At 42.4% G+C, this 25,648-nt stretch overlaps 1 protein-coding gene across 3 annotated transcripts in view; it reads right to left on the bottom strand.

The window, feature by feature from the left end:
- Positions 1–472: 472 nt before the first annotated feature.
- Positions 473–25,648, bottom strand: part of tenm4 (teneurin transmembrane protein 4) — a 116,119-nt gene continuing 90,943 nt past the window's right edge. For all 3 annotated transcript variants that reach the window (XM_022748912.1, XM_022748913.1, XM_022748914.1), the window contains 7 exons: positions 22,012–22,889; positions 17,524–17,696; positions 14,165–14,400; positions 9,871–10,167; positions 7,145–8,759; positions 4,768–4,910; positions 473–1,231 (listed from right to left, as the gene is read on the bottom strand). In XM_022748912.1, the coding sequence (XP_022604633.1) occupies positions 473–1,231; positions 4,768–4,910; positions 7,145–8,759; positions 9,871–10,167; positions 14,165–14,400; positions 17,524–17,696; positions 22,012–22,889 (4,101 nt within the window). The remainder of the gene's footprint in view (positions 1,232–4,767; positions 4,911–7,144; positions 8,760–9,870; positions 10,168–14,164; positions 14,401–17,523; positions 17,697–22,011; positions 22,890–25,648) is intronic.

The raw sequence follows: 25,648 nt of genomic DNA, 5'->3' as shown, positions 1-25,648 counted from the left end.
AAAAAGAAGTGATTAAAAGAGAAGGAATCTCCTTGGCTGAGGCGCAGAAAAGGCAGAATGGAGCAAGCTTGTGAATAACAATCTGCAAGTCTGGCAGCAGAGTGAGCCACTGAACATAATGCATTACCAATACTCCTCTTGGATTCCTTTGAACAGAATCACCAACAGGGACGAGGAAATGGAGTCACAAAAATAAGTCACAGACATCGCAAATTTTCATCCTCTAGCAGCCGCACTTGAAGGGCAAAGACTGTTAAAGAATCTTCAAAAGGAGAAGGGCACTCTTCTATTAATACAGTGCAACTGATTGCAACCATGTTTTTTCTTCTTTACAGTATATTAAAAACCAAGTTGAGCACAGTCAAAAAAAAAAAAAAAAAGAAAAAAAAAAGTGGTCATGTACACAACTGTCTTTGGCAAGAAGTCCCATGTCCTACATCTGAGTCTGTCACTGCAGAGCCTCGTGTTCATGTCACCTTCGGCCCATTTCGCTCTGTCTCATGAAATGAATGTTGTTGACACTGTCTGCCAGCTCAGGGTATTGGTCAACTGAAACCACGTAGTATCCGTCGTAGCCCTGCACCTTCCCTGAGCCCAGGAGTTGTTGTTTCTCTCCCTCAGTCCAGGTTCGCGAGCCCTCCTCTCCATCCCTCAGTCTCTGGCGCTCCCGGGCCCAGGCCTGTGCGACAGCTCTCTGTCGGGCCAGCTCCAATACGCGAGCTTTCTCCTCGTCCACACTGCTGCCGTAACGTGTATTCAGACACAGGGCGCCGTATTGTAGCTGAATGTCAGTAATGCGCCTAGTCCTGCCATTGAGAACTGTGTTGACCTGAGACACCGTCACATTGACACCAGTCTCTAAGGTGCGCCGCCCCACTGTCATGCCAATGAGGGCCAGGTCTCCCTCCACTGAGCCCAGTTTGACAAAGTAGTGGGTGTCTATTCCCGCGATAGTGAAGTGGAGGTCTTCAAGGTAGAACGCGTCGTTCAGAACTGCAGCCATGCGACGCCCGTCCTCGTTGGCTAAACTGATGATGTCAGTGCTGATGCGACCGTCCCGGATGGCAAACTTCACCCCTTTCCCGAAGATGGAGCCACCAGAAGCAAAGATTTTCTTGCTCTCGCTTTGAGGACATCCGGCACTTTTGGCTCTGTAGATCTGGCCAAAGCGCTCCAGCTTCACAAAGGCCTTCAGCTGCCTCTGAACTTCACACTGAACACCCAGCAAAGACTGCAAAACAAAGACAATACTGTTTAGTCACACAGCCCACTCAGCATCTACACACACACACACACACACACACACACACACACACACACACACACACACACACACACACACACACACACACACACACACACAGTAAAACATCTTCCATTTGTTCTCTGAGCAAGAAATGAATTTACAAAATATTACCTCTGTTGCTTGTTTGAAGATGTTCTTCTAGATATTTACCAAATATTCACTTCTGATTGCCTCACAGCTTTGTTATTACCTCTAGCCTCATCCTGCTCTGAATGGGGACTAAGCAGGAGTGTCTGCTTTAAGATGCTCCTGTTTTCTTTTTTCTTTTTAAATGAGATTCCTACTGCTTCATTTAACACTTCAAACGTTTTCAATGCTAAGCCATTCGTTTTGTATGACTGAATGAGAACGATTTAACACCTTTTATCGAAAGTGTATTAATGTGACGGAAACCACAATAAATAAAACTCACACACACACCCACATACAGTATGTATATAAATATGTCTATGTATGTGCGTATAGTCATACACATGTATATAAATAATGATGTCATTACATTCATTATCAATGGCAAACTACAAATTCTCGATGCTTTGAAGCGGTGAACCTATCACACAGTCAAGGTAGGGGCAGAGGTGTTTCTCAGCAAATGCAAATCTCTCTGATCATTTGTGACAGCCATGATATTTTGAAAAAGGGTGAAATTACTGTCTTCTGACAGCCATGCTGTGCTAAATATGAAACAGGAATCTGTTGGTAACTAGTGTATATATCTCATTCCTTAAGGGACCAAAGCTTTGTATAGATACCATTCCCTTCAGCCAAAATTAATACTTTGTCCTAATAGTACTTGACAAGAGTACTCCTCAGGAAGAAAGAGAGATGTTAAAATGAAGAAAGTGAGATGAAATGGAGGCTGGCCAACACACAGTGAGACAGTTGCCTGAGCAGATCTGAGCAGCGACAAAAAGGCCCCTTAAACACTGTGCCTTCTTGCCATCGCCAAAGATAAGAGGCTATGAGCGTCCTGAGGAGTTTTTGTCAACCAGTCACAATCAAAGTCTTCCTGACAGTTTCTTATTCCGTCTCTCTGTGCCTCCATTGGCACAGAGGCTACAGGCTGGGGGACTGGGTGGGGTTGAGGAGCGTGGAGTGGTGACCAGCATATCTGCCCACTCTTTGATGTGACACGGCATCAGATCCCGCATGAAGGAGGAAACATATGACAGGGAGGGGGCAGCTGTGCTGTCGGGCCCCTCAGGAGCGATGGCCTGGGGGGACACTTCACACCATGCCACTCCATGTTTGTTTACCGTGCCAACAGTGTGACCCGGTCAGCTGTCCCAGGGGCGCTCGGAGGAAAGGGGGCAATGTCCTCCACTTTACTGAAACAGCCTCCTGGGACACTCCCAGAGAAGCATCATTCACATAGCATGGGGTGGAATCAGCCTCCAGCACAACCCAGAATGAGAGATCAAGCCTTGTGCAGCACAAGCCTCATCTGTCTGGCCCCTCACGGCATTTTTCAATCTGGGTGCGGATTCAGCAGCATGGCGAAATTGGGGCTTAAATGAAAAGAGATAGAAAGGCAGGCGTACTTTTCTCCCATATAAAATAAAATTAAATAAAGTGCCAAGTGCACAGGATATATACCATGTGCAGTTTTAAAGCTATATTTATGCTTCAAAGAACATCACATTTAATTAGGTTGGCCTGACCATCTGCAGTGAGGATAAACATGGCATTAACCAGCTCAGAACACCATTCCTGAAGCAGGAACTCCAGATAAGAATATCATGCCTTGGCTCGTACGCGGGGTAAAGATTAATTATCTCAATCTATCCTTACATATCATTTACAGTAGGCTACATACTCCAGAGGCGCGCTGAAGGAGGAGCTCCCTCACAAACACGAGCAAAAACCTTCAAATCTAGGCTAACTTTGCTATTTAAAGCCTCCATTACAGGATTTTTAGAGATATCACAGTCCATCATGGATATTATTGAACATACACTTCAAAGGCTGGGTGTGCAGATGAAAAAAATAGCTTTCAATGATATTATTACTCCAATGGCTCTACCCCTATTTAGTGTTTCTGAGTGAAGCAAACATGAACAAGCTGAATATAGATTCATATATGACTCATTTATTTTAGCATAACAGTCTTTTTCTAAGAAACTCAATGTATACAACCTGATGTCTTGGTTTGCTGTGGTGAAAGACTTTTAAATTAAAAACATCATATGGAGGGTGATTTCCTTAGCAATTAAACTTATCATGTAGTTTTGAAAAAAAGATGTTGATAAATAATTTTTCATTTGAAAAGTGTTGATTAAATAGCGACGTCTGAGGTGACCACTGATGTAGTCAGAATTGAAACTGCATGTCTGGAAAAAAAAAAAAAGAGCGATGCATTTATTCTTTCTAATCTACGACACTATTCCATCATATCTGCTCTCAAATATTTGAAATGGAAATTGCTGGGATGTCTTTGGATTAAATTAGATATTTTTTCTGTTGCAGCTCCTTTGTAGATCGGTACCTAGGGTGAGTTCAGAGATTCTCTGAAGGAGTGTCAGGCACAAGCAGCGTGCATGAGTCAGACCCTGGGGGCTTTGACAGTAACCCTCCCAAAGCGGTCAATGCTACAAGAAGCAAGATTTCTACTATCATGGTTTTACACTTCACGCAGTGTATGGTGAGGAAATTCTGAAATTAAGGGCGCAAAATGTGAAACATTAGGTACACATTATATATAGTTTGAATTTTATTTTAAATGTTTTAAATCCTCAAGTGTTAAAAGATGAAACTCCTCTTCATAGTATTGCAGGAGTGTTTTTTTTTTTTTTTACATTGCCTCTTTCTCTGTTTAATATGCCCAGTTGGTCAGCCTGCCTATTATGGTTGGTTGGTCAGATCAGAGGTCACAGATTGAGATAACCTTGTATTGTATCATCCCAGAAGCTTTTAGGGTTACAAATTGATGAGAACAGTTTTTTTTTTTTTAAACAACAAATACCCACTGTGTTAAGGTGGCAGCTGAAGTGTCACTCAACATGAATCTGACCTCCTGATGGGTGGCATTCACTAGTCTAGCTGTAACCGAACCCAAGACAACAACAGAGGCCTGTTCAATAATTCAGGTGAGTTGGAGGTAACTTAAAAGGGCTGATAAACGTGGGAATCAGAGCATGTCTACTACTTCTCAGACCTTGGCTAACGGTGTAAGACTGAGATGAAATCAATGGCCAGTGGTGGAGGGAATGGAGAGTGAATTTCCCTAATGGCAGGACAATTACAAGAGCTGTTTAGCCTGAAACCCATTGGGTTGAGGACGAGGGGCAGAGACCTGGCTCACTGGGCCGTGTTTTTGGCCTGATAGTTGGCAGCTCCTCTGGGAGTCTGGCTACATAGAGCATGTCTATTTGCTAATGATGTTGGAGAGGAGGAGGGCAGAGGTGGAAGAAGGTGATCTGTGTTGAGGTGAAAAGTGGGATAGGTGAGAGCGACAGGTTTACCTTTGTGCTGTCCCACTCCTGTGTCTTGATCTGTGTGCTGACTAACTCGTAGGACGGCTCCATGGTCTCCGTGCTGGGCTTTCGGTAGCCGGGGATGACGTTGTAGAGCTGGAAGCCGAAGGTCACCAACCAGCTGTTCACATCTGCAGAGGGGGGAGGATCAAAACAGTGAGGTACAAACACTGTTGTTTTAACAGACAAAATCCATTTCTGGTTTTAGAGGACCCATGAAGAACAACAACACATTTGTTCAGTTCTAACAGTTGAGATTCTGCAGTCGAGTGGCTGGCTCCTTGAAATACTCCTCACTTGGTCTGAGCTCTTGATTTGTTTGTGAAAGTGGACAAGCTATAATAAACACTCAAGATGGTGTCAATGATTCATGTCCACTCCTGCAGGTGCCACACTAATGACACACAGCTGTGGCCCAGAACCGCCAAGTGACATCTGAGAGTGTCTGCTGCGCTGATAATTACATACTGTAACTTCATGTCATTTCAAAGCTGCCGAGACTTCAACACCAGATACTCTGAGGAAGCAGGTTTTTCTGCAGTAACTTTTTTTTTTTTTTTCCATAATGAGATGATAAAAAAAAAGAGGTTTAGTGACGTGTCTGGGATCAAAATCCATGACATCTTGGTTAATCTAACAGCAGCCACCAGTGCTGTGGTTGTGGTAGCAGGTGCTGCTGCCATTCCCTGTGATAAGTTGTCATTAATTCACAGAGAAGGCTACAGACATGACTGCAAGCAAAGCCTGTTAAATCTCAGCCATTTGTTTCTTGCCCCTTTCAATGTGTTTGTTATGGACAGCAGAAACATTGCTGTGACACTTGGGGGGCAAGTTTGTCACAGACTGGCACTGCCACATTGTCGCACTTGACAAAGCTTTTTTAAATAAGAATTTGTTTGAGGACAATGAAAGGACCCTGGTAATTTAGTGAAAGGAATGGAAATGTCAGCGCCATCAATCACAATCGAGGTAGACCCACTACAGTATATCTAACAGTCTGCTTAGCATTCTAATGAAAGTCAGCTCCTAATGGTGGACTGTGAAGCTGAATGCCTTTCTATTTGGCAGACGGCTAAATGGCTTTGTTGATCGGAGACCAGTGGAGGGATCGACTGCACCTACACAAAAAGTGACTATTTTTCCTCTTAGTATTGTCTACAGGTAAATGAATGAAGGATATCAGCTAAAATTGTCTTATTTTACAGCCAACATGAGCTTTATTGAGCAAATAGGATTCAGAATGAATACAGAGAATTATATCTTCCAGTTGTGAATGAGATCTGGCCGAGGCTATTTGGTTTAACCACAGAGAATTCAGTGAATATCCTTAACAATGCTGTTTAACTTCCAGCCAGAGAGGTTGATACAACTGGCCCTGGCTAAGGTTTCTATTGTGCTCTCCTTCTCCACTGGGGTGCTTTCACTGCCATTTACCCCCTCCCTACCACAAAGCAACACAGAACGATGTGATATTTCTGGGAAGGAACCTGAGTGTTCAGCAACAGAGGGGGCTTTGCCGTACAGCATTGTTCCCTTTGAGCACTTTCAAAACGATAGCCACTGAGCACACGCACAAGCACATATGTATGCATGCCTGCAACATGCATGCACATGCGCGCGCACACACACACACACACACACACACACACACACACACACACACACACACACACACACACACATAATAGAGTAGAAAAACAAGCTCAACATCCCAGTGAGGAAGCTCTTAAAAACCTCTCTAGCACACTGCATTTCAATTTAATTTTGGCAGAGTCTGTTCTTCCATTTGTGGCTTGTTGTTTAGAATAAGAACACATCAAATTCGACATAAAAAGCTGAAATAAGCATAGTTTGCTGAACTGCAAGCAATAGCAGCTTCACATGCCCCCCCCCCCAAGCATGTAATTTTAGCAGCATAAAAAAATGATATGCATTATTGATTGCTCTAGTGAGACTCACTTAACATCTGTCGACTGCTATTTATATACATACATTTACTTACCCGTAAACAGTTAAAATAATTGTATTATTTCAGGGCTGCATCCAGCTTTCTTTGATTTATAGTTGTGACGAACACATCACTGAAAATGTTGCCTGGGTATCACACAGACACTGCCTAAACACTTGAAATGTAGCCTTGACAAGTTTGCAGCTTGCTGCTTTGCAGAGGCTGGCAGCTGTGGTTTGAGAGATTTCTATGAATGTTTTGATACTTGCTAAGACATTTATTTTTTCCCCCCCATGACTCTGGGTTGCCACTGGAATCCAGTGTAACTACAAGCTCTGCAAAAGAGGTGGATTTAACTGGAGTAAAAAAAAAAAAAATAAAAAAATCTCATCACTGTGAAACATGATGTGAACTTACCAGTCATGTAGCACTTTATCTCCTCATTGTTGCTGAGAGGATTGTTATTCTTGAACATGTACAAGTTGAATGGCACAATGTGGTTGCTGTTGAGACGTTTCCAGATGTCATGGTCAGGTGTTGTCCAGCGGCCGGCGAGGACATCATAGTCTCGTCTACCCATGTGTACCAGTCTACTGAGCGGCTCATACAGGCCTCCCTGGTAGCCAATTATGAGCTGGAAGCTGGGGTTAGTGTCGAGATAAACCTCTCCAAAGGCTGTATGGAGGACCTGCTTGATCATGAGGCCCGAGCCGCTGAACACAGCCAGAGGGGTTCCTATGTTATCACAGGCCACATAAAACTCATCCCCGCTACTTAGCTCCATGGCAAACAGGTGTCCCTGCAGGTCATAGTACAGCGATGTGATCTCGGAGCTGGAGTGGTTGTACATATGAGTGACCCGAGTGGGGCTGGATAAATCAGCATAGAAGAACTGCAGGTGGTGGCCCATGCTGCTTCTGCTCGACACCCTCCTGCCCAAGCCATCGTAACGGTACTTGATGCTCCACCCGCTCACTTTGTTGTACACCTTGACCAGCAGGCTGGCTGAGTTGTACTCAAAGTATTCGTTCCCTCGCTGCTTTAGGAAACCGTCCTCATCCATCCTGTACTGGACATCTCCCAAGCGAGTTATGCGGTCTCTGATATCATAGCGCAGTGGCGTGAGGCGTGCACTGTTGCCAGGGCTGAGGAGGTGCAAGTTGCCATTCAGGTCATAACTGTACCTCCACAGAGGCTTGTCATTGATGGAGACTACCTGGAGTTGACCGTCTGCGTCGTACTCATATGTGTACCGCGTGGTGTTGGCATAAGGCCCGACTTTTAGCTCCTTCGCCACCACTCGCCCCATGTTGTCATATTGCACCATCATCCAGTACATGAGGGAGCGAAAGATCTCATATTGTACCTCCTTCACCCGGCCATAAGCATCGAAGTGCTTGGTGTGGGTCATCACCGCTGTGGTGATAATTTGATTTATGTCGTAATAGATCACTCCAAATTTGCCAAACTGCTCTGTTTTACCGGACACGTCATCATAGCGATACAAGTCAATTGGCAGTGGGGTTTCATTGATGACAGCCTGCATGCTAGTGACACGGAAACTGTTGTCGTAGACGTAGTCGAATCTGGCGTTGACCATGCCCTCTTCACTGAATCTGAAAATCTGCCTGTCAATCAGTGGGCCGATCTGACGGTAACGGATGGTGCAGGTGAAGCCCTCACTCTGCAGGTTGACCGTTTTCAGCATGCCCGCCACCTCGTCATAGGAGAAACCGATGCGCGTGGTGTCATAGAGGATTTCTAGCAGCTTGGAAAGCTTGCCATATTTGTAGATGACCCTGCGCCCTGTGCCCAGGTAGGTGGTCTGCAGTAACTGATCGTCCTCACTGTAGTCCTGGAGCACTGAGGCGTTACCTTCGGGGGGCCGGTAGGTGTTTCTGTAGTAGCCAATGGAGCGGGAGGTCTCTAGGGTCTGCCGTGCCACGTTGGGCATGGTCACAGAGGAGAGGCGGTCATTTTTGTCAAATTCAAAGATATACTGCCTCTGGCTGTACAGCAGCAGAACCATGGACTGTAAAGAGAAGAGGAAACAAATACTCTTTGAGTCATTTCAATGCAGTGTAAGATTCTTTGATAAATTATCTGATCTCTAAACAAACAGTATCACAAAATACAAAACATGATTAGAACTAAAATAGGATATGATTTAAAAATGAATTATCATTAATTATGTGTGGTGCTGGTATTTACAATTACATAAACATTTAAAAATAGAAAAGTATATATTCTATAATATAAATGATATAAAACAAAAAAATTATTGATTGGTCAATTAATCCTTTGGTGTTGTTTCCTAAACACTGTGCAGTCTCACTAAGTGTAGGTTGTGAATGTATGAGACACTCGGCTGGTATACCACAAAAGGATGAGCCAAATGTCAAAAGCAATAACACATTATTCATGCAAGTCTGAGTCAGACCAAATCTAATTTCCATCTTGAAAGTGGAGTATTCCTCTGACATTAAGATTTCCTTAAGAGATGATTTCACAAACATGCTGCTTCTTGTTTCTTATTTGTGGGATCTTTTGATTCAAACAGTGTAAGAGACATGAATTTTTCACAACTCTGCAAATGAAAAAATTTCTATTTGCGCCCGTCTTGGACCAATAAATGATGTGTTTAAATCATTTCCAAGGCTGTCACAACGCGGCGGCCGGTATCTCAGCACTTATAGGTTGCTAAAAAAACTGACTATAGACTATTAACAAGCTGCCATTTTCATATTACATGTCTAAGGTGGAGAATCACAGCTCTTCACCTTTCCCCCCAACAATCTTACCTTCAATTAGTGAGCAGAAAGTGACATTTCACTCTGTTCCTCTCATCAGAGCTATTTCAGGTTGAACTTTGCTGTCAGACTATGGTAACAGAGTATAACGTCTGTGGTGCACCAGACAGGTTTTAATTACATTTCTGCTGATATCTGTGCTAGAGCCTGATAATGCAGCACAAACACTGCTGGGGTATTACAAGTCAACTTTTAACTCCAGTTTAAAGACTCTTGTCAAGGGTCTTACACAAACACACCTCCACAATTTATCTGTTCAACATGTCCCTGCCATTTTATATTCCATTTTGTATCTTTAAACCATTTAATCATTATTATAGCAACAGTTCGTACCTTCTCAAGGTATGTGTAGCTCCAAGATTTACCATCAGCAAATATCTGGGAGGTGATTCTGCCATTCTGGTCATACTCCATGCGTACGGACATGGTGCCTCTTTGGATACCTGCCACATGGCCCCCAGAGGAGTAGGTGACATTGACTCCATTCAGACGACTGCTTGGCGCCCACAGAGTGGGTCGTCCAGCGTGGTCGTAGTGGATCCGTAACGTAAACTTCCTGTGGTCATCGTAGACTTTTTCTGTTCTGGTGATTCGATCAAAGTCCAATGACAGCAAGTTCCTGTTATGCACCTACAGGAGAGGAGGCAGGGAGTTAGAAACATTTAATTTGACCACAGCAGGTCCACCGAGAGGGAATAAACATGTTTGGACGCTTGAAATGACTGAGAGGAATCGGTGCATTGCTCTTCCGAGGTGGGACCTTAGGAGGAGAGCTTTAATCACAAAGTGATTATACAGCAGAGGAGCTGTATCTCAGGGCTGCAGGAGCCATTGAAGTGATGAAATTATAAGAATTACCATATTTCTTTGTTTGTGTAAAAATTCAGCAGAGTCTTAGAGGGAGTATGCCTATTCATGCATGAAACATTAGAGCCACATTGATCATTAAATTCATTTTCATTGCTTACTGAAAAGAATTACCAGGCGCAGATGACTCATTTTATTTAGCCATTTCCGTAAATTGGAAAAGAGGAGAAAAAAATCAATTCTTCTCCTTTGTTACTCAGAACATTGTTTAAATGACACTTCACATTGCTTGCCTCTTTTGAATGTATGAGACTGCACACAGTGACCCTTGGCTTCACTGTGACCACAGCAGAATGACACTGCTCTGAACAGTATAATTTTCACGGCCCTGTCCAGGTCAGCACAGAGACCAACCCTCTGCCTTGCTTTACTTAGGAGACAGCTCCTGTTTCTCAGTCAGCAGAAGCCAGAGAAGAAAAATAAATCAAATCAAGAGGAGAAAAGGACCTTAGGTTGCAGGTCAGAGAAAATCTCCATACAAAGCATTACTTTTAACACCATCTGGTAGATTTAGGAAAATCTGGTCTCTTAAAACTACCCCTCTGATTCTGTATTATATTATCATGTTCATGTTTCTCTTCAGGTGTGCCACTGTTTGGATTGGTAAAAATACTTGGCAAGGCTTAAAAACATCTTAAAGCTGCCTCTGGCTCCCTTCCAGACACATGCCACAGAGCAGGTCACAGGGGGCCTGCTGGGAAGCCACACTTTTTCAATTTCACATTGAGGAAAGCATGCTTAGGTCTCTCATCTGTGAAGGCACAATTACACCAGAGGCAATTAAGGTCACTGATACCTAATTGAGAGGATTACTTTACACTAAAAGCAACAGATTCGAGAGGAGAACAATTCCATGATGGTTTGGAGCAGCACAAGCAATCTGAGCCCCAAGACTGGTGTGGGGGGTGGGGTGGGGTGGGGTGGGCTGGCTCCTCCAGTGGATCCAGATGGATCTAGGAATAAGAATAGGCGGCCAACACTCGGTATCCTCTGTTTTACCTTCACTTACAGTAATAACAAGTGTCAGACTGTACAGACAAAAGTGAAATTACTGCACTTTTTTAGACAGTCATGTCTTAAACTATCAAGATTCTTAAATATAAGTGACTGGATATCAAAGACTAAGACCCCTTCCTGCTCTGGCATTTCCTCAAGCACTGGACAGTGTGTCAGACTCTTTCATAGGCAGCACAGGCCTGCCGCCTGTCCAAAAAGATTGTGTGGAGATTGCTTCCAAAAGAAAATAAGGTGTAAGAGAGAGAGAAAGCTCGTCATGCCGGGATCTGGTTCGCCAAAGACTCAACAGGGTGGAAAAAAACTCTTACAGCACAGTTCCAAAGATCCCATGAGAATGGAAACCCACTCAAGAGGAATTATTTTAAATTGGACATCGCCTCTAAAAGGAATTTCTCAAAGAAAGTAGACATGTTGAAAAAGAAAAGAGACTATTGCGGTACATTAGATCAACACAGTTACTTTTTAGACTGTCGTCAACATAAAATATTACAGCAACATCTGATCTCTCAATCAGTATCAATGACTTTTGTGTCAAGTGACAATCTCAGTCTGTCATTTCGTGAGTGAAAACAACTTTCATCAGTTCCCATGATTAATTCAACAACTACTGTTTTCTCCAATAACATCAGTTATATGTTTATTCTCACATGAATCTCTCAGTGCAATCAAAGAAAAGAAATCCTTTCGTTTTATTTGTTCCTGACGCATAGCACTTTCAAACAAAAAGCCCAACATTATAAAACACTATGATTATCCTAAAATGCTAGAACAGCGATATCAGCTTTGTCTGGTTGGCTGAAGATTCTTGTTACTGTACATCTACAAAACTACTCCAAGGACGGCTTGTTTCAATGGAAAGAAACAGAGTTGTTGTGACTCAGCAACATAAATCACCAACATTGTGGGTGGCAGGGAGGGGCAAGCCGGAGTAGCACATGTCACCGTGAAAGGGGCAAACTGAGGACCGCCAGTAGCCCGTTTACCCTTAGGACATGAAAAGCAGAACACAACGTGCACATGTAGATCCATAATATGACAAAGTTTACAGTCAGAACAAACTCGAACACAGACAGCAACAAAGCAAAAATACTTTTCTCTTTAATCTCATTCTTAGCAGAACAAGGATCTGTGAAGTCAGAGACACATGCATCCCTCTGTTCTGGATTTGAGACCCCCCACCCCACCCCTACCCCTTGTGCACTGCCACACTCACCCAGCCACCCACGTAATATCACTTGACATGCCACTCAAGGTCGCTCAATGATTCCAGCTCTGTTCATCCCCTCTGTTCTTGCCATTAGGCTGCTCCCATTTCCTATCTCACCCCTGGGGCCATTGTCTGTAACATACATTAGAAGCTTTCACTTCCAAAGGGACGGCAGGGGCCATTAAATGAACAGCCAATGACAGACAAAGTGGCACCTCCCCATTAGCTGTGTCACCTCCCTGAGAATGTGGAAGACAACTTAACCAAAAGATGTTATTTGCCTTATACAACCAAGAAAACCAATACAAGCCAATCAATCAGGATACATTTTTTACTGGTGCTCCATGTGTCCAATAGTTATTTTCAGTGGGTCATTCTAGATGCTTTTATGGTCAAACATTGGTTGCTAATCCCATTATGAAAAGAGACCTGTTGATATACTGTGTGCAACTGTGTAGACCACTGAGGCCATTTACCCAGTCACATATTTCTCCGAATTTTAACTGCAACAATTTCACAGACTTCTCTTATCAAAGTAGAAGAAGTACACACAAGACTGAGTCAAATTTATTCAGTCTGCATAAGTCACATTCAGACCAAAAGCAGCCTTGTATTAAAAGTCCCATATTCTGCACTTTTCCTGTGTTTTATTTGAAGCATTGATCCATACGAAGATATATGTGTGGTTTTAAGTGCCAAAAACCATCTCTATGTAGTTTTACATCTCCTCTCTCAGGCTTCTCTCTGGAGCTCTAGCAACAAAAGTTCGGCAAGCCAATCAGAAGAGAGGAGTTTTTTCTGAGCAGAGAAACAGAATCCTGCAAGGCTGGATGGTGGGTTATGATGGGCCAAGCTTGGGGCATGGCTAAGAGTGGTGACTGCTTCGTTGTGACGTCGCAAAGTTACAGAAGTCCTGACGGCTCGTTTTAAGGCTCAGTTTGTGAATACAGGCTGTGTGCATTTCTCTGTGGACAGAACACTTTGACACTTTCACAGTATTAATATAGAACCTAGACCTGCTTTATAATCAAAAAAGACATATGGGACCTTTTAAAAATACAAGGGGCTGCAATGGTGTGGGGATGCTAGGTGAAAAGATCTCATATGATACAGGGAGTTTAGTTTGAGTAACACCTCTGTGAGTCTGAAGGACAACTAAATCCCAAAACATTGCACAGGAATTCATAGCTATGAGGCAAGACTTTTCATCTTTGCAAAGTTATTACAGTGCCCATATATTTCTGGTCTGTGTCAATGATTGCAAGATAAACGATAGCATTACACCATTCATGTTACAAGGTATTCCGCGAGGAACGTGTTCATGTGAGTTAGTGTCCAGCAAAGTGCATTGTAGGATGATATTGCATTGCATTGCATTGCGTTGCAGTCATGTTCAGGAGGTAGCTGGAATTCAATGCCACTTTGAGCGAGATAGAAATTTTCCTTTTCACTCGCATCCATTCTTAAGCCGTCACCTTGCGATCCTTTTAAAGTGTGTACAAGCACAAGCCACTTTTAGCGAGGCGGCATGCTTACCCTTAATCTGCGTCCATAAACAGTGACCTGGCCACGAGCCTGCTCCTTCCTCTGCCTCCACTCCACCAGGTTAAGGCCATTATCGATGGCCAGGGTCACGTTCCTCTTGCTGACTGTGGGGTTGACTGTGCCGGCCAGCAGGTGGGGCTCGGTGTGCAGGGATACCTCCATACCATTGGCCAACACCAGCCGCAGCGAACCGTCAAGACCAATGAAATAGCTGTTGCGAACTTGATCTGAGGATGCAGAGTGAGCATAGGGGAAAACGATTATGATTAGGATTAGGAGGAAAAAAACAATCAGAGCTTCTTGTAGCTGATGTAAGAAGACTAAATCTAATATTCATCTCAGTGAGACACAAACCTAATGACCTAAAATGGCTGCTCAGCAAAAAGAAAGCCTTTAACAGCAGTATTTAACTGAACCTCTGCAATAATGTTGGGTCTGTGACAACAAAGATCAATAGAGAGAGGTTTCACAGCGCCAGTAAAGTAAAGTTTTACAGCTGTTGCAGCAGCCTGGAGGATATGGAGGAATGAAAACTATCAAAGATTCTAGCTTGCCTGTGGCCACAGAGAAGGCAGGCAACACTAATGCACGCACATCCACACATTTATACATACGTGCGCACACACACACACACACACACATAAAATCACAAGGGATAAATCTGAGTCTGCACTAGTCCCTAGGTGACGACAGCCTGTGTTCTTGCTCCAGACCAGTGACTAATGTTTCCACTGAGCATCTCATGTACATTCATCAGAGAATGCCTCCTCCTTGCCTCCTGTCACTAGACTGACAGGGACCAGGATGAATATTATTCTCATTAAGAACAAAGGAAAATTAATGGCTTGTCAAACACTACATTAATTAGTTGACTTCATTTTACAGAAAAACAAAAAACAAAAAAAAAAAACATACACTTTAATTTCCTTGTGTTGACATGTCCGGTTAAAGTGGCTGTGACGATTTTGCACAGAGAACAACAATAAGCATCATGTGATGAGATGGAGTTTTGCATGTTCTTCTTTTGCGCAGAGCGCCACAGGATATGTTGTGTTGCTGAGACAAGAGAAATGGGAAGAGGAGGCAGGGCTGACCTTGCACTGGCCCTTACCTCTCTCCATCATACAGACACTTCAGGAGATGACCAAAGGGCCTCTGGGGCAAACCCTACCTATAGGAGGCCTCCGAGACCAGATGAAGTTGGAAATATTGCTGAGCTGGGAGGTTCATGCTAATGCATGCATACGGGTGGGATCTGCCCTACACAAACATTTAAGAGGGCTCATTTAAGGCTCATCATTTTCAGTTATTAGACACAAATAAGATCTATTGAGTAAGTTAGCAACTACTCTACATAGTGGCTAATATTTACTGTACCAAGAGGCTAAGTGTTATTTTTATTCAACTCCCTACTATACATAGGATATTTAAGTTTGACAATCGTATGTTTGATACTTTTATATTGACATATTTTACCACTTGAGGAGTCTATAACCAATTGGTGTTGAAACTACAATTTTGAAGACAATTACACTGAAGCTTCCTTCAATCTGTTTGCAATCTGACAGCCTTGAGGTGTGTTGAAGCTCGCCAAGAAGAGGACAAACACAGAACCATATGACCAGAAAAGAATCCTGAAGGCCGTGCATTCATGTGTTATGTGATCACCCAGTTGCAAGCTTACAAAGCAGACAGCGGTGAATTAATTAACAGCAGAGTTCCTGGCGCCGCTCTCCTCACAAGCAGATGTCTAAGACAAGGTCACAATACGGAGGTGACCAGTCCTTTGTGCAACAGTGAGAAACCAGAGATCGCCATCGTCTGTTTTAGACACAGTTTTTAGTAAGTCAAGCCAAAGGGTGGAGGACACGCTCAAATTTAAATCAAATGTTAGCAGGTGAAAGGATGTGGGTGAGACAGTCTTTTAAAAACTGAATTAGGTCCAGAAAGTTCAAAGCTATCAACAGGCGATCAATGAAGCAGTTGGTCAGGCACAAAACGGGAAATCAGAATGTCTAAATGTGTCAGACTAAGCCACAATATCACTCCTCCCTCTGCCTGCACCTCTCACTGAATTTCCTAAACCTGGAGGATCTTGTAGGGGCCACCAGCACTGTGTTTTATGACTTGTTTTTATGACAGAAAATCAATTCCATTTCCATTCTGGTAAATGGGAGTTGCACTACACATTTTTAATAAAAAACAGAGGAGCAACAAATATTACTGTGAGTAAGCTCTGTAACTGATAGGTCGTGAGGCATTACATCTTCATTTAAGGTTAGTTCACTCAAATAATGAAAAAAAAAAAAAAAAATTAAAAAATCTCAAACAACAACTCGGTATAGCCATGCAGGTAGTTTTGGTTTTATTTACCCAGGTTTTGAGACATCTGTGTCCAGCGTCTGCCTGAAAAATTTAATTTGGAAAAGTCAACAGCTATGTAACAGTCCAGAAACAATGTCCTGGTAATTCTGGATGATCCAGGCTTCACTATCACTTCACTAACAGCTTTTATTGGAACTACCTGCTGAATAGTTCCAGTTCAAACTGTTGGTTAGCCCAGATGGCGGCAGCCCACAATACTCCTTAAGGCTAAGCCCAACCAGACTTTGCCTCCTGTTCCAGGCATCCCAAAGTAACAGTCCACAGAGGTTTCCGAATCGCTTACTGTCTAGTCCCTTATCTAACACTAGTTGTCCTGAGACATCCTACACAGAGCTATTGATCCTTTACAACACAGCTTTCTAGGATCAGAGGGACACACAAACCTCTCTGCCACGACACGGTGGGGATTCTAATCTTGTTTAACTTTCACTTGTGTGTGAAGTGTGCAAAGGTATCTTTTTCATGCTATACACAGTAACTGATCATACCTTAATAGATAAATACCAGAATAAAAAGGTTTTGTTGTTGAAGCAAAGGACAAGCTTCTCTGTCATCTGTCAGATCCGGATCATTATCTGGATCTGCACCAAACTGCACAAACTAATAGATGTCAACATCATAAATATGTCTGGTTTTTTTTACATCAAGATCCATACATTATTTCCTGAGAAATTGACAAAAATGTTGAAAAATGCTTCATCTCACAATGTTAAGGAGAGTGATAAAAAATAAATAAATAAATAAATAAATAAAAAAAACCCTTTAACTGAATCTGCACTAAAATTTTATGAGTTCTTTCCCCAGCCCGTATTCCATCCCTCCACCAAGTTTGGTGCAAATCGGTTCACTACTTTCTGCATAATCCGGCTGACAAACAAACAAGCAGACACCGGTGAAAACATAACCTCCTTGGCTGAGGTAAAAATCCCCAGCTCCACTTATGAGCTGCAGTAAAAGACACTCACCCTGCATGAGTGTGTAGAAGGTGCCAGAGGCTGACAGGTTGGTGGTGACGGTGATATCCTCTTTGTTGGAGCCCTCTGTCTGGATGCGGACTGAGCTGTCGGCGTCTGTACGGTAGCTGCTCACTCGGCCCGTGGGGTAAGTGATGTTAGTCAGACGCCCGTAGCTGTCATACCTACAATGAAATACAATGATGTGAGCCAAAGAAGGCAAAAGGGGGGGCATGTCATCTGAAAGTGTGTATAAAGAGTAACTATAGCAGAATTATAAACAGTGCTGTGGCATGAAAAGAAATTACTGAGTGTTGGTGTGTCAATTCATAAGGAAGCAATCATAATCATGAATGCAGGTCAGGTACGCATAAATTCATGTAGGTACATAAATGTGACTAATGAGCTGCTCTGTCATCTCAGATTTACGGTGATTATGAGTTGCTATCTAGGATAAACTGATCCAGTAGTAATCACAGTAGGAATTAGGAGTTTTTTTTTTTGTGGAGTGTGATATTTCCCTCTTGGTGTCACAAATTGTGGAAATGTGTCAACACTGGCAGTAAACACAGCAACAAATCCATCCATATTTCCAGCCCGAGGTAATAAAACTCAAAACTATCTGCTTTAATCACTGAAGCGCAATCAGCGCAACTTCTAAAAAGTGTGCGATGCCTGCCTCGGTTCACTTTTCATGAATAGTTTGGATACTTTAATATCAGTGCTCCTCAGTTTGTGAGTAACTTTCAAAGGAGTGGAGCATGCAATAGAAAAAAAACACACACTAAAAAAAAACACAACAACTGACAAAGAAAAACTCCCACGGCCAAGACGAGAAAGCATACACCTTTTCAAATTTGGAAAACTGCTTATTAGCTTAAAAGATTAGTGATATCACCTAATCTCATTATACAGTCTATGAAATTTGAGCAGTGAGGTGCGACTCCTTCAAGAGATGCAGCACCCCCCTAGCCTACAAATCAGTCAGTTCATCACACACAGGAACATGAGTGGCCAGATTGTTTCATTTCGCTCAGAGAGCACATCAGCATAGAACAATTTGAAATCTTTCAGATTGCCAGTGTTCCAGAATGGGACTGAGTGAACGGTACATTACTTAGAATGAGGACTTTTATCTGCGCACTGAATACAGATTGCAAAGCCCTCTTCGATGTTGCTGCCTGCCATAATAAAGCCTCTAATAAATGAGATGGCGGGTGCTGGTTTACGGATATTTCCTCAGCGTTGCCATCTCAAATATCCAATATGGAAAGGAAGAGTGAGAGAGGAATCATCTCCCAGAGATAAATGTTATCTGATCTCAGCTGTAGGGGCTGAGATTCATGGATGCGTTTCAACCCAGGTCCTCCACTTCAGGAAATACTAACTAGCAGAGTAATTTATATCTGAAGCGCTTGATTTCTTTTGATACTGCTTATATTTTATCAGTGAGTCATTCTCCCTGTGTTCATCATGCAATCAAAGTTTTTGCAGTGAAAGCACTACAACTGTTCAGTTCATTTGACGAGAGAGTTCCTGTCCCTGTTTGCCTTCACCTCTGCACAAAAGAGTCCACAAGACAGAAATCTCATTCTAGAGCAATGCTGCATGCCCCAGCTTGATCACTGACCCAAACCCTCTCTGTCTCAATTAGGGCCTTGAGCTACAGCCATTCCTCGGGCTTCACCGCTGAGCTCTAATGGCTCTGGCCTGCTTCAACTCAGCTGCCTATTAGCTTGCTTTCTCTGGACAAGAGGGGCATGCGGGGGGCAGGCTTCTCAGCAGAAGGAGAGGACTGCTTTCCCCCTGGATGGTCACAAGTCCATTCAGATCGCATCACCTCTGTGTCACATGCTAGCTCTATGACCTTTCACGCTGGGGCCAAACAATGGGCCGAACACTTCGTATCAGCCCCCTCCAGCATACCTAACCTCTGTTTTATTCAGTTATTCTCATATTTTCACTTCCTCTTGCTGCATGTGAATTTCAGGACACATATGACTGATGACTGTGGAGAAAATAACATAAAGGCAACAGCTATGTGACTGCGTCAACTTCATTAACTGTTGTTTTACATGATTTAGCTGTTATTATTGATGTACTTAATCAACTAAAGATCATTTGCTTGAACCCGGGAGCTAAAGCACATTTGTTACTAAATAGAAGCATTACTGCCCTGTTAATTGGAGGCTACGAGAACAATTAGGTATCCTTCAGATGAACTGATAGATTTACAGTAACCCTTAAGTATAAGCACTTATCCTTACAACAAAAACATTAGGAGGTCAACAGAGCATCTGCGCATACAGTAAATGTCAGAGCAGATGAGGTCGCCAAGTAAAGAAAGACAGTGTAGCAGATGTCCTTTGTGTTGTGTTTTGTCCTGTGTGTTGTGTTGTTGTTTCTGCATTTATCCTAAATTAATTTGGATCTGCTGGCTACAGGACTTAAGTGTACAGTAATTAATATGGATAAAATGTTTAGCAGTGCACTTTGTTGAGCAGAGATAAATGGAGGTTCCTTTTCGAATCTGATGATGGCAAATTATGGTTTTGACCCTCAGGTGGTGGAGTGACCTTCAAAGCTAATTATTCAAGAAAAAAAAAAACAACCACTCTATTGGTCTAAATGAAACATGGATGCTTGTAGGAACATATGAGCTCATTTTTTTCTGAAAGTGAAATTGGATCATTCTAATAATAATGATAAAGATGATGATACATTTTCTTCATTTTATGCATAACATATTTCTTATATAATAGCAAATTATATTATTATAACTATATTAATACCTTACATAATACCTAATTATGTTATAAAAAAGGATAGAGTATTTTGCACTCTCCTTTTAAAAAGGAAATTAACAGGTGATGCCTCCATATCCTACTTTTACATTTCTTTTTTGTTGTGTTGCTGGTATTTAACAATGTCATCTTATTTTGCCTCAATAAATGCAGATACTGTCTGTACTAGAGGCTTAAACACTATGTTGACACTTTTATCCAAAGCGCTTTACAATTTGCATCTTGTTCACTCACACACCGATGGCAGTGAGCTTTTGGGAGCAATTTGGGGTTCAGTGTCTTCCCCAAGGACACTTTGACACGTGGACAGGAGGAACTGTAGATTGCACCACCAACCCTGTGATTAGTGGAATACCTGCTATCCCTGCTTAGCCAAAGCTAAACAATGATACAATTCTAGAATAATAAGTGTACACACCACCGTATCCCTGTTTTCCTATTTCTAACTCTGTGATTAAATGATACATGTGTACTTCAAACATCCTGAAAATGCTTATCTTCTTGAACTTGTCTTCCGCGTTATAGTATCGGTGAGATGTGTGAGAAATTTTGGAACATCTTGAACATCCATTGTTTGCGTTTCATCTCACAAAGGTAGCTGCTCGTGTCACTGGTGCTATACTATCTCTCTCTTTTCTTTACATAATACGTAAGAATATTCTCAGACCTGATAAGAACAGCAGCCATTTTACAGAAAGTCAAAGAGAAATAATTCAGAATTCAAACCACCCACTGGATTTGTTTAAGCCGTAGGCAATTCACTCTACCTTGAGAAATGCCTATGCATGGCTGCATTAGTGCCATTTTCACTGCATCGTTTTTTCAGTACAACCGTCTCAGATGACAACCAAATCAAACACAGGTGATAAATGTCTACTCAGATTAAACACAGCGTCTGATTATGTGTCAGAGTGTTATATTCCTCCAGCGAGGTGTAACAGATGTCTGACCAGCCAATCTGCTTAATCACACTTTTTGGATTGACATTCAGTTAGCACAGTATCCCTTGGTACAGTATATTAAACTGAGGGACAGATTGCACCATTGAAGTCACAAGAACATGAAATCCTGAGCTCAAATGCTGCAGCATGTGGGAGTGTTTTCAACTATTCCCTCACAATGTGCGGTTTGCCTCAATCAATTACTACCTCTGGCTAATCTATTATGCTTGTACTGCCTGGTGTCGCTGCAGGCCTCCTGGTAAAATGTGCCTGCCAGCAGATATATGTTGCTCCTGTACCTTACGTCTCTAAACAAGCGATGGTCTGCAGTCTGTCACTGAAAGCAAGGGTGCAGATGAGTAACATATCGTGCAGTAATCCTATTTGGTATGATAACAGCAAATAGGATTACACCCATACTTCCACAGGTCTTGTATTCTGAGTGACATAGACATCCAGGCATAAGAAGGCAGTTCATGTGCCAATAAACTCAGATGTCAAAGAACTCTTCAAGTCTAAACATTCACTCACTAAAGCATCTTAGCATTTAGTGCTACCACAGATACAGTGCTCCCAGTTCAGATAAGCCCAGGAATGACTTTGTACAAACTTTATTTTGGATTTAAGAGATTTAACAGATCTATTTAGTTGCTCTCTGAGGTAAAGCCCTAATCTATAATCAGCTCAACAAGGATCCAGACTCTGATTATAGGGATTATAAAGGTGTTTTGCAAATGTTTCTTTAAATTACTTACTCAAAGAAGGTTGTCCATCCATTTTCATTCGTCTTAGTTGCAAGAAGTCCTGAGCTTCCATGATAGGTCATTACAGCGAGTTCTTGACCCTGGGCAGCGACAGTTTTAAGGGCATTGTTGGTGCCAATGGTGAACCAGAAGGTCTGTCCATCGGGGACCATAAGCCACAGAGGCATTCCTGTCGTGTCTCGTCGGATGATCACTGTGTTCTTGTTCTTATCAGTAATGCTGCTCAGATCCCCTGCTCCTGTGTAGGTCAGATTGTAGAGGTGGTCTCCTGTAGTCAGGCTTTGCGTGAAAATGTGGCTGCCATTGGAGTCAAACAGATAGAGTTCATCGTTAATGGGAGAGGACACCTCATACATGCTAAGGGGATTCAGATAGGGCTTGTTTTTTCGCACATAACGGATACGAATGTTGCCCAGATCTGCAATGTAAAGCTCTCCATCTGGACACACTGCCAGGGAGGAGGGTGCATTGAGCTTAGCATCCTTGGCATAGCCTTCATCTCCAGAGTAACAATCACAGTTAGCTTCATTCTTACAGTCACAGCCGCTCGGTGCCCCTGCAACCAGGGAAATCTCTCCATTGGTGGACACCTGTCGCACTCTGTTTATTTTCTTTTCATCTGACTCTGCAATGTACAGAATGCCATTGTGGGACACAGCCAGGGCGTTGGCTGACTCCAGGGTGGCGTGGATGGCCACCTTACTCATGAGGAAATGATCGATCCCAGGCACTTGGCAGTGCATGGGTCGGCCTGCTACAATACGGACTTGATGGTTTTCTGAGATCTGGAGTACCACGTTGTTGTCCAAGACATATAGGGAGTTGTCCATGGGACTCACTGCCAGGTCTGTGGGCCACTCAAGACGTACCTAAGAGGGAAAAACACACCAAAAATATCAGCTTCAGGTCACAAGACAGACCATGCTCTTATTGATCCACACATTTTTCACTTTATCAGAGGGAAACAGTCCCTCAAAGGAAGAATCATTGAAAACTGCTCACAAAAAAGATAGGCTGCTGTGAAAAAGGTAGGCTATCTTATAGTGTACGTTTGGAGCAAAAACATTTTTTGAAACGATTTATTATCTGATAAGGAGGAAAATAACAGCTGGCGTGCTGTTAAAGGGGGAAACACAAAAACATGAAATTTGAGATCAAAGATGATACGAGTAGCGGTGAGGAAGGACAGAACGAGGGAAGATCATTCAAATGATCAGATTAACTGAAAAAGCATTGCAACTCCAATTGATCATGAGAACACTGGACACCTAAGGACTGGGCTTCTGCATCATTCACCTCTACTGAGCCAGTGTTTTTCCTTGCTTTAGGTTATTAATTTTCTAGTGACAAGAGATTGCATGAGTCCTTGAAAAGAAACTGGAGCACACTTACCAAATGAAAGTGTAGCCTGCCTCTGGCCTCCCAAATTATGACTTATTGTTCTGCTAACAATGTATCAGGCTTTTAACAAATTGGAATGATTGGATTCATCCAATTTACTGGTCTCCCTCTCACTTATGATCCCAGGGGGATCTTTAGGAACATAATATGAAGTGCCATATTTCAATAGATGCCTTGGAGCACCAACAAAGGAGGCTGATTAAAACCTGGACTAACATACATAGACAGGTTCAGATTTTAGGCAACTTATTAGATGAGAGTTGTTTTGAATACTTCGTCCTACATCTAGGAAATGCAAAGGTGAATGAATTTATGTAGCTTGTTACAATGGTTGACTAATTTGTCATAATGACCTGGAAAGGCAAATTACACAAACCTCTTCACTAGAACTGACAAGAAATCTCCTGAGCAACAGGACATGTGGACTTTAACATTAAATAACCTTGACCAGCACATCATACTCCTTAATTATGTGTTTTGGAAACAAAATGTACACTTCAGGCAAACCAAGTGAATGGACAGCTAAAAGATATGTAACATATCGAGTGTATTGAGTGAGTATGCATTACAAAACGCGGATAACATTGATATTTAGCCACAAAGTTGGCGTCTGCCTATAAATACACAAACACTGTTCAATAAAAACGCAGGTTTCTGACTTGTGAATTCAAAAACTTGAGGGTTAAAATCAGGGAAATGGTTTCTGCGGCTTAAAGTGGAAAAAAAGCCATGGTTGACTCATCACATTTAACTTCATTTGACATGCTACTCTGCACCACAAAGGACAAAACATGGGGGTCCTGACACACAAAAAACGACACACGATAGAGCACAGAGTAGCAGGTTGCTAACAGCTAACATCCAGCCATGTTGGGCCTTTTAATTTACCTGCTGTGTTCACATATTCTTAATTTTATATAAATGAATGCTCAAACAATCATTCATCTAAAACTGACAGGGGATTCTATGGAGATGATTACTTGACTGTTTCTACACTCTGCGTTGATGGTGTTCTTGAATCCCTGGAACTCTATACAAGCAAAAGAATTTGTCCACCTTTGATTGAAAAACAGATTTGAGCATCACACACAGCTCGCATCCCATAAACCTCCCATCATCCCATTATCCCCCACAAAACGGAGGAGGTTTATATAATACTACATATCTTTGGCCACATACAACAAACAGGGGACTGGCAGTGGATACATGTCATCTCTCAGTGAGCAGAAAATGCATTTACTTGGGAAATGAAGGGGAGACTTTCAATTCCTTAAAACCTATTTCTTGTCAACACTGGTGGTTAAATATTTCATGAGCCAGAGTGTGGAGTGGCTCGGGGGAGCTGCCTGTAAGGAGGTTTTCACGCCACTCTGACTGATGAGGGGATATTTCCCGAGCTGCTGTCCCATATGCTGTAACCCGATCATACCCTCCCCTTTATACAATGGGGCAGCTGTCAGTAGTGCCTGGCTGACACAGCCGCCACCAGCAAAAAAAAAAACAACCCAAAATGTGCTCATCAGCCGAGAAAGTGAGCCATGGATTTGCAACAATGCAACTATTTTTAAATGTATTTGAACTTGTATTAGAACTATAATGACATTTTCCATTAGCAATCTCTTCACTCAGACCAGCATGATGCCCGTCTGAAGAAGAGTAATGTGTCATTATTTGAAGTCCCTCTCATATTTGAATTGAATGTCACAGTCAGAGCCTTGATAAAGCTTTCTGAAGCTGCTAACATCCTTGAAATATGTTCAAGTGATCTTGTTTTAAGAAATGGTTTCCCTCTATTTGAGTTTGAACTCAGCAGGGGATACAGAGAAGATTTTCAAGACTTGAAACAGAAAATGGAAAAAATTTCTGAAACAGCAAGGCCTTGGTATAAACAAATTAAAAGATTCTTGAATCAGGTCAAACTCTTGTCCTCTTGAATGATAATAAAAAAGTTTAAAAAAAAAAAGAAAGAAAAAAGAAGAAAGGTTAGAGATGCACATCGAATTAAGAGTGAGTTTTGCTGCAGTGTGGTTCCTGCACAGATGGCATGGCATGATAACAATGACCTCATCAGAGGTGAGAGAGAAAATTGATGTTATTTTTTTTTGCCTTAGCCAGCTGAGGTACCACAAAAATAATGGCCAATGTGACGAGCCTTGTTCAGAGAAACTCTGGGCCTAAGTGAGGGGTTGGGGAGTGTTTGAAGTAGGAATCTACAGACAGATGGCAA

The sequence above is a fragment of the Seriola dumerili genome, unplaced genomic scaffold (genome assembly GCF_002260705.1).
Source record: "Seriola dumerili isolate Sdu_G_001 unplaced genomic scaffold, Sdu_1.0 BDQW01000134.1, whole genome shotgun sequence".
In the NCBI taxonomy this organism is placed as follows: domain Eukaryota; kingdom Metazoa; phylum Chordata; class Actinopteri; order Carangiformes; family Carangidae; genus Seriola; species Seriola dumerili.
The sequence above is the reverse complement of the archived record's forward strand: the minus strand, read 5'-3'. Positions and strand labels throughout refer to the sequence as shown.